Consider the following 8,899-nt stretch of genomic DNA (forward strand, 5'->3'; position numbering starts at 1 on the left):
TTTTTTTTTTTTTTTTTTTTTTTTATTAAATAAATTTTCTTAGGACTTACGTGGATATATGTGGCCAGACATTTGGCACTATGTGTAGTCAAATTTTTCTACTGTACCAGCCAGCTCTCAAATCATGACATGAGATTTATTATTAATTATGAAAGTTAGGCTTGTTTTTAGCTTAGCTCTTATGCCTTAAATTCACCCATTTCTATTCATCTCTGTGCTGCCCTGAGGCTCATTTACCTTATCTGTGTATTGTCCATCCTGCTTTCCTTCTTCCTTGGTGTCTCCTCACATCTCTGCCTTCTTTTTACCAGCATTCTCTCTTCCCTGAAAGTCCTGCCTAACTGTTAACTGTTTAACTTGTTATTAAACCAACCCAAGTGACACATCTTCACATTGTACAGAAGGATTATTCCACAACACTTATTACTTCTCTTCTCTTCCTAGAAACGGTGGAGAGAACTTTCTAAAGAAGATTTGTCTCCTGTTTGTGATCATTCGCAGAACAGAACAATGACTGAAAAGTACAATGGGAAGAAAATAGGTTCAGAAGAGGAAAAACTAACAGGACTTTCTTCTAAGATGCAAGATAATGTCGAAGAGAACAATGAGAGGTATGCGCCATGTAGCAACCTACTGAGAAAGATGAGCCTGTTTACTAAATGCAGCATGTGTGAAATACTATAGACACGTTTTTACATTTAATATCATGTTTTACTTTGTCAGAGTGTTTGGGTGTTGTTTAATGACATAAATACTTTCAAGGAGTTTTCTGTCTTTAAAGCCAGTACAAGCCAGTCTGTGATGGTGCACGCCTTTAACCCCAGTGCTCTGGAGGCAGAGGCACCGGATCTCTGTGAGTTTGAAACCAGTCTGGTCTACAGAGCAAGTTCCAGGACAGCCATGGTTACACAAAGAAATCTTGTCTCAAAAAAACAAAACAAAGAAAAGAAAAGGGCCAAGTGAGACACCACAGGACTTAGCAATATAGGCACACACAATTGTCATATAGCTTATTTATTATGAGCCCAACTTTGTAGTTATTTAAGACAATATAATTCATGACTGAAAATGTAGTCGAGCTATAGTGCTTACCTCGTATGCACAAAGCCTTGAGTTACATCTCTAGCTGCATACAAAAATAGATGAGCAATTTCAGCCCTTGAGGAGGCAGCAGAAGGATCAGAAGTTTAAGATCATCCTTGGTTACACACTGAATTTGAGGCCAGCCTGGTTGGAAATCCTGTCTTTTGGGGGCTTTGTTTGTTTTTAAATGAGCAGTTCTCCTCTGAGCTCTATAGGTTCTCTCCCTCCTTTGCTCCACCCCCCCTTTCCTTCTTCCCACTCATGCACACAAGCACAGTAATTCAATTAAAAGTAGAATTCAGAGCTGTATACCTGTACCCAAACACTCTGGAGGCTGAGGCAGGAGAATCCCAAGTTCCAGGAAAGCTGGGCTTTACATAATGAGAATCTGTCTCTAAAAGTCAACCAGTAGTCCTAGATCAGTCAAGGTTCATGCGTGTGTCTGAGTGAGGTGATGCCTTGGTGTCCTCAGTCTGGAAACATTTCTACACTTTCTTCCCCTTCACTTGTCCCATGATCTTTAGAATGCCTTATAGTTTGGATTTCTTGGTTAGATTCAAGTTAAACATTTTTGACCAGAAAATGTCTTGTGATCTGGTAGATACTGAAAAGCTATTCAAGATTGTTTTTAATCAGGCCAAATGTTCAGAGCTCTGACTTTAAAAAAAATCACTGCCGGATTAAATAAAACAGTTATGAAAAGACAAAAAACAAACAAAAACAAAAACCACTGCCAAGATTGAAGCTGGTCAGGTGTTTGCTGTCACATGTAAGTAAGAAGAGATGGGTTTTTTTGAGAATTTTTTCCTAGAGCAAGAGTTCAGTGGCTGCCATGTTGCTACTGGCCAGTCTTCTTTGAGTCGAGGTCTGGTTGCCCTGGATGTCAGAGACCTCTCAGTGAAATGGAAGATGGGAGCTAGAAATCTGTATGGTCGGACAGACAAGTGGGCACCCCCCAAACAGAGCATTCATAGAAATAGTATTGTCAAAGGGCTTTGAGCTTTTGAATGCTATCACAAGGGGAGCAGATGTAGAAGAACCTCCAGTCTTTTCCCTCTCTCAGCTGGTTGGGAAAAAGAGAGGAAAGAGGAGGAAGCAGACAGTTTGGAAAAAAATATCTGACTTACCTTCAGGTCCTGGTAAAGTATTACTATAAGTATACCAGAATTTATACCTGAATTGTCAGCGTATCATTGGCCATGTGGAACAATTTGACCCTTTCCTTTTATTGCTACATTGTTTGAAGGAAATTTTGTTTTGTTGGTGGCCAGTCCCCTGTGTCAGTGTAATTACGGCTTGCTGTAATTTATTTCTGTCTTTTTACAGTATTCTACGGAAACGTATTCGAGAGGACAGAAAGGCTACTACAGCTCAGAAGGTGCAGCAGATGAAACAGAGGCTAAATGAAACTGAACGAAAAAGAAAAAGGTGGTTATATTGGCAACCTATTCTCACTAGGATGGGGTTTGTGTCAGTCATTTTGGTTGGTGCTTTGGTTGGATGGACACTGTTTTTTCAGTGAAATATCCTATAAACAAACAGTTTTACCCAGCACCTTTCTGCACTAGTAGCTGACAGTGCTGTATTAATCTCAAGGGTTTGTTAGCAAATGCCTCATACCACAAAAATGTTGCAGTAGACTAGACATCAACCAGATAAGGGATATTTACAGTCACAAGCCCAACATCTCAGGACTCAGCACTGCAGGTTCCTCTGAGACCTAAACTGTCAATGACTCAAAATAAAGACAAAGATCCTTGTTGAAATTGTTACATCTTACAGCTGTGCTCACACATCAAGCATCATGTGTCACTGACAGTATCGAGAAACCCTTTATCACAAGGATTGGCTTTTGGAGGCTTTCTGGATTTTTAACCTGCACTTGATATAAGCAATAAACATTGTGGTTCTTTTCTACGTTATTAATGGAAAGAAAATGATGTGTGTAATATGTAATGTACTGTTGGAATGGGCATTACAACTTTATATGCTTAACCATTTTAGGGTAAATATATTTTATAAGTACCTATTTAATCTTACTTTTTGTAGTTAAATGTACTTTAAAAGTTCAATTTGAAAATCTGTTACCATAGAAAAATAAATTGTATGTTGACTCAGTTGTATACTGGATACATTTTCCCTTTCCTAGGCAGATGTTCATAGAGGCAGTTGAAACTGAGCAAGCTATTTCTACTACACTTTTTTTTTTATTTCTTTTGTATTTTATGGTTTATTTTAAAAAGAAAAGAAAACAGACAAAAAAATTTTAAACATGTCATTGAAGGAAAATTTTCCTTTTTGGGATAGTCAATTGACAGTTGGTTAAGACTTAGTTTTAAAAAAAAAATCAAAAAGTTGTTTTCTGCAGGATGTGATGGCACGCATGGTGCTCAGGCAGCTAAGGCGAGAGGCTCAAAAGATTGAAGCCAGCCAAGATTGTAAATTTTTAAAGCAGGTTTCTGTCTTTTAAAAATAAAAGTAAAAAAGGAGGCAGTGGAGGGGAGGTCAGAAAACAAGAAGCCTCAGCACTTGGGAGATACAGGTAGAAGGACCACAAGTTCAAGGCCAGCCAGGACTGCAAGAAACACTGTCTCAAAAAACTGAAGTGGTTAGCAGAAAAGAAATTGATATTTGTAAAGTAAAGCCCATGCATGACTTACACTGTTCTTTTTTTTTTTTTTCCTTTTTTGTGAAAATGTTAATGTAATTACCTGAACCGGGTAACTTATGATTAGTAAGGAAAAGGAGCCAGTGTTTTATATTTAATGATTTCAGCTCATTAGACTGAAATTTTGAAGGAAAAAAAAATCAAGTTCTTTCTAAGTTCAATAAATAGTATGTTGTACAAACTTACATTGTCCCTTACCTTTGTAATGAGTATTTGTAAAGCGTGTAACCACAACCACTAATAGGGTTTGGTGGTTTCAAAGTCTTTGCTTTGGATTTTAGGAACATCACCCAGGTGGTCAAAGGTTCCAGACCACTAGGACAGCACCTCTCCTTTGTCTCTTATATATCATGTAAGATTGCATTATAAGACTTAATTACTTTAAATGAAACAGTTAATTTAACGCAGTTTGAAAACCATAGGTTTAGGTAGGAATTGTGAATGGCCTTGAGAAGCAGTCTTGAATGTGACAACCTCACTGAAAGTCTGAGAGTGGGCTATAAGTGGGATTGCATAGTAATAAATAAGGTTATGTAATACATTCCTGAGTCCTGATTCAGTATTACTATGTCCTGTAACTTTGAAATGAAGAGCAGGTAAGCAGGATATTTAAACAGCAAGACTCTTATACTTTAGAATTAGATGGTTATTGGTTTTGAGCCTTTTTTATTTATTGGGCTTGTTTTTTCCAAAATGCAGTATGTTAGCCTTATTAAGATTCCAGTTATAGCAGGACAAGGTGATGCACACCTTTAATCCCAGCACTGAGGAGGCCAAGACAGGCACCCACATCCCTGTGAACTCCAGGCTAGCCTGGTCTACATAGCAAATTCCAAGCCAGCCAGGGATACACACTGAGACCCTGTCTGGATAGCCTCAGCTTCTCCGCAGCGCCTCCCAGGAAGGCTCTGCCTTCTAGAGATAGCATTGAGTGCTGCTCTTTTTGCTTCTGAGAACACATTGGGTGTAGTGATTCCTCTGTGCCTTTCGGCAGGCAGGGCTTGTATCCTTAAGGATGGGTTTAACCGCAGCAGCTTTAATAGTATTTTTGTGCTGCTTACTCAATATCCATAGCATTTGATTACAGTGCCCATGGGCATCGTCCTGGCCTGTATGAAGTGAGCTGTGCTGCTGAGACACCATACAATCTTGGGTGCTAGCCAGAGAAGGGAAATCAGTCTCTGCTTCTGCATCTTTAACCAGCTTTAAACTGTGTGCACCAGTCTCGTGCTGTTTACTGATTTTAACTAGTTTAAGAATAGTTTGACGGTAACCTAATTCTGTCCTCCTTAATAAGTTGGGAAAAGAAAAGGTATTTTTAAAAGGGATTTACTATTTAAAGAATCCTTAATTCCTATCTTTTCCTGCCTTGCTTTAATACCATGACCAGTGGTTATACCTGCAGTTACATATACCTTTCCCAGGTTAACAAGGTACAGAGTTCTGTCTGCTTACTGATTTCTATCTATGGTTGCTCCAACAGGAAGTGTAAAAATACAGTTCTTTTTTCATATGTATATGGAAAGACAATTTTTCATGTTCAGCAGAGACTCTACACATTTGTCAGACTTTTTAATCTTGGTTCTTTTATCTTTCTATCCACTTCGTTATGTGTTAGCATTTTTGTACCAAAGATTGAACAGGAAAAGGAAGAATCAGTATCAATCAGTTTCCTTTCACACAAGCTGTGCTGAAGAGTCCAAACCTGAGTTCATTCTCCGCGCACTTGGCTTGTTCTCTTGACTTAAGCAGAGTTGATGTTATGAATTCAAAAATACGACCACATTTTTAGTCACGGCATGGAACAGCCCTGGTTTTCATACCACTTCCTTCACTGCTTTCAACTCCAGCTCCAGGGTTTTCTGCCAAGCACAGGAAGACTCCTGTTGATTCCTTAAAAAATCTCTCTGGCTAGATTCTCCATAGAGACGAACCTGATGGTAGGAAAGGACTTTGATTGGGCATTGTATACAATTCACTCAACAAACTTACATCTCTTGAGATGCCTATTTAGTCGTTCCCTGATTAAAAATCTGCATTGCCTTAATTTCTACATACAGCCACAAATCTTTATTTGTGGTTGCCCTTGGGTGGGTTTGTTTATTTATTTATTTTTTGTTTTGTTTTGAGCTGTTTCCCAGGCCTGGCCTTAAACTCCTCAGTTCAAATGATCTTCCTTCTTCAGCCTGTTGAGCAGCTAACACCACAGGCACATGCTACTGCACACAGCTTTCTGTTATCCTGAGGAGACTGTTTGAAACTGTCGTCCTAAATCAGATGTCCCTAGACGTGGGGCTTTTTTTTTTTTTTTTTTTTTTTTTTTGATTTTTCGAAACAGGGTTTCTCCATAGTTTTTGGTTCCTGTCCTGGAACTAGCTCTTGTAGACCAGGCTGGCCTCGAACTCACAGAGATCCTCCTGCCTCTACTGGGATTAAAGGCGTGCGCCACCACTGCCCGCAGCCTGTTTATTTAAATGTTTGGATAAGATATCAGGCTTTCTAGTAGGGCCATACTTGAGTCTTGATGAGTAGCACAGATAGCTGTGGCATGGATTCTGTGTGGTCTGGTGTCAGGTAGGAAGGAAGGGCTCCTTTCATCTGGCTGAACTTGGTCCATCTGTTCGGTTTAGAGCAAAGTGCCAAGAGACACGCACATTTTGTTTATATGCCAACAGCGAATAAAGTCTCTTATTTTTGATATTCCTTTATATAATTTTGTCACAGAATCTTAGATACGCTTTTTTTAAAAACCTGAAATTAAATGTTTTTTCCTCATAAAATTTGTTGTCTCATAACTTGAAATGCAGGCCTTGGTTATTAGCATGTCTTATTCCACAGAAGACCTGTTCATTTCTTTTTTTTCCTTGAAATCACTTGTTTGGGTCAGATACCATTTCTTCTTCATGCTGGTTTTCAGTTTGTTTGTTTGTTTGTTTTGGCTTTTGATTTTTCAAGACAGAGTTTCTCTGTGTAACAGCCCTGGCTGTCTTGGAACTCACTTTGTAGTCCAGACTGGCTTTGAACTTACAAAGATTTGCTGCCTCTACTTCCCAAGTACTCGGGGTTTAAGGCATGAGCCACCACAGCTGGTCTTCTGTCTTTATCAGACAGTATCAGCAGCCTAGCATTCCTACCTGGGATTGCAGCTCTATAACTGTCCCCCTGAGGGTGGATGGAGAAACTCAGGTTGTGTCCGTCCCCAGTCAGAGGACTTGCACAGAGCCCTTGTGTTCCTTCCTTGGCCCTGGGACAGCTTCAAGGCATTCGGTACAAACCTACAGGGCGACCCACGTCCTTTGGAAGTTGGTTTTTCTTTTCCCCTGCTGTCACTGCTTGCAGTGTATCAGTGCTCGAATGGAAACCTTGATCTGCCTGATGGGCTTTGTGAAGGCTCACATAAAGAGCTCTGACGGCTGTGGGCGGCCTGTCTAGAGAGCTCTGCTTGGTTGTAACGTTCACAGTGGGTTTGAGCAGCGAGTGTGAGGCCATCTCCTAGGGTCTGCTCGGATGCGCTCTGCTTTCACCTTGCCTGCTTTGTTGGGGGCTGCCGCCAGGAGAACTGCATGGGAATTTTTTGTTTTCTTTTTCTTTACAGAAACTACTTTTGAGAAGCATCGACTTATTCTTTGTAGTCACTCATTAGGCATAGATTTTTTCAGACCCATGATGCTGTTGATATTTTAAATGACTATTTTAAAAAGTCTTTGAGTTTGGGAAGTTCAGGAGAGGAAGCCTGGGTAAGTTTCTCTAAAGCATGCTTGGCTTACCATGGTTAGACTTGGATGATCTCAGAATGCTAGTGTAAATGTCTCATAGCAAAACAACTTTTTGGTTTTTGGTTTTTCGAGACAGGGTTTCTCTGTGTAGCTTTGGAGCCTGTCCTGGAACTTGCTCTGCAGTCCAGTCTGGCCTCGAACTCACAGAGAACCGCCTACTTCTGATTCCCGGGTGCTGGGATTAAAGGTGTGCGCCACCCTTGCCCAGCTGCTTTAATGCAGTATGACTTTCCCTTTGCCGTGGACCAGGGAAGAACATTCCAGCCTTTACAGCAGCATGGGCACAGCTGATGCCCAGAGCACCCACACAGAGTTCCCTAAAAACCCCAATTGCTTTTATAGTCTTATCAATAAAGCCATTCCCTACGATTTCCTCCTACCTTTGTTACCTCTAAACACTACTTGCTAGGAAGTAACGAGTTTTAAAAACCACAGCTTCTCTATTATTAAGTGGCAAATTTATTATTCTTGGTAAATGTGTGTTTAACCAACCCTAGGAAAGGGCAACTGTGTGTGTGTTGAACATCTGCAGCTTTGCCAGCAGCTTATACTTTAGATACTTAATCTAAATCAAGGCTGAATGACACTTTAGATAGTACCATCCTTAAGTTGGAAGTCAGTGACACACGATCACCCTGCTTAGTGCAGATAAGTTTGAGATGCAAACTCCAAGACTGGGGATTTTCTCATTATGTTACACCACTGTTCTTTATTTCAAGTATTTATTTAAACCAGCCATTTAAGTGGGGAAAAGATACACAGCCTATTCTTAACTGAAAATCCAAACAAATTTGATTTATTAAGTGGGAGTGGGGAATCCCGTTTAAAATATTTTGTGGCAATAGAGTACTAGACGTTTTCGGTGCCAAAGCATGGCTTCACACACACGCACATGCATACCGTTAATCCCACATTTGGCTGCAGTCAGAACCAGCCGCTTTGGTTCCAGGGTCTAGAGTCTTAAGCGTCATGGTTTTTCTGTGGCCCATGACATCTAAAGAGGATGGTTTCTTAATGTCAGCGCTGAGTCATCAGTGTTGGGAAAGGAAAGAACTTAGACCACCGCAGGAGCTGCCACCTTTTGAGGAACAAGCCAGTAGGCAAGAAGAATCTTCATTCTCGTGACTGGGGAGGGAGACCTAACTGCTGGAGAGAGAGCTCTTTTATTTCCTATTTATGCATGCTGACACAAAAGTAACAAGCCTTTACTGTGGTAGCCTGTGTGTGTGAGAGAGAAGGAGGTGGGGTAAGGGAGTCGGTGCAATAAATGGAAATAACTTCAACCTCCCAAAGGGTTTGCTTACTGATAAATAATTGTGAAATAGCAAAAAACTACTGCTATTAACTGTCACCCCCCCCCCCCCGTCTCTTT

General features: G+C 40.4%; 1 protein-coding gene across 3 annotated transcripts in view; it reads left to right on the forward strand.

Annotated features, from left to right (window-relative positions):
- Nucleotides 1-8,899, forward strand: part of Ptpn2 (protein tyrosine phosphatase non-receptor type 2) — a 60,775-nt gene that overhangs the window by 50,915 nt on the left and 961 nt on the right. For 2 of the 3 annotated variants that reach the window (XM_050157908.1, XM_050157907.1), the window contains 2 exons: nucleotides 445-611; nucleotides 2,410-2,511. In XM_050157908.1, coding sequence (XP_050013865.1) covers nucleotides 445-611; nucleotides 2,410-2,511 — 269 coding nt within the window. Of the gene's footprint in view, nucleotides 1-444; nucleotides 612-2,409; nucleotides 7,489-8,899 lie in introns of all 3 variants that reach the window. The other variant, XR_007594590.1, reaches the window with a different exon arrangement.

The sequence above is a fragment of the Alexandromys fortis genome, unplaced genomic scaffold (genome assembly GCF_014885135.2).
Source record: "Alexandromys fortis isolate MF-2015 unplaced genomic scaffold, M_Fortis_MF-2015_v1.1 scaffold_94, whole genome shotgun sequence".
In the NCBI taxonomy this organism is placed as follows: domain Eukaryota; kingdom Metazoa; phylum Chordata; class Mammalia; order Rodentia; family Cricetidae; genus Alexandromys; species Alexandromys fortis.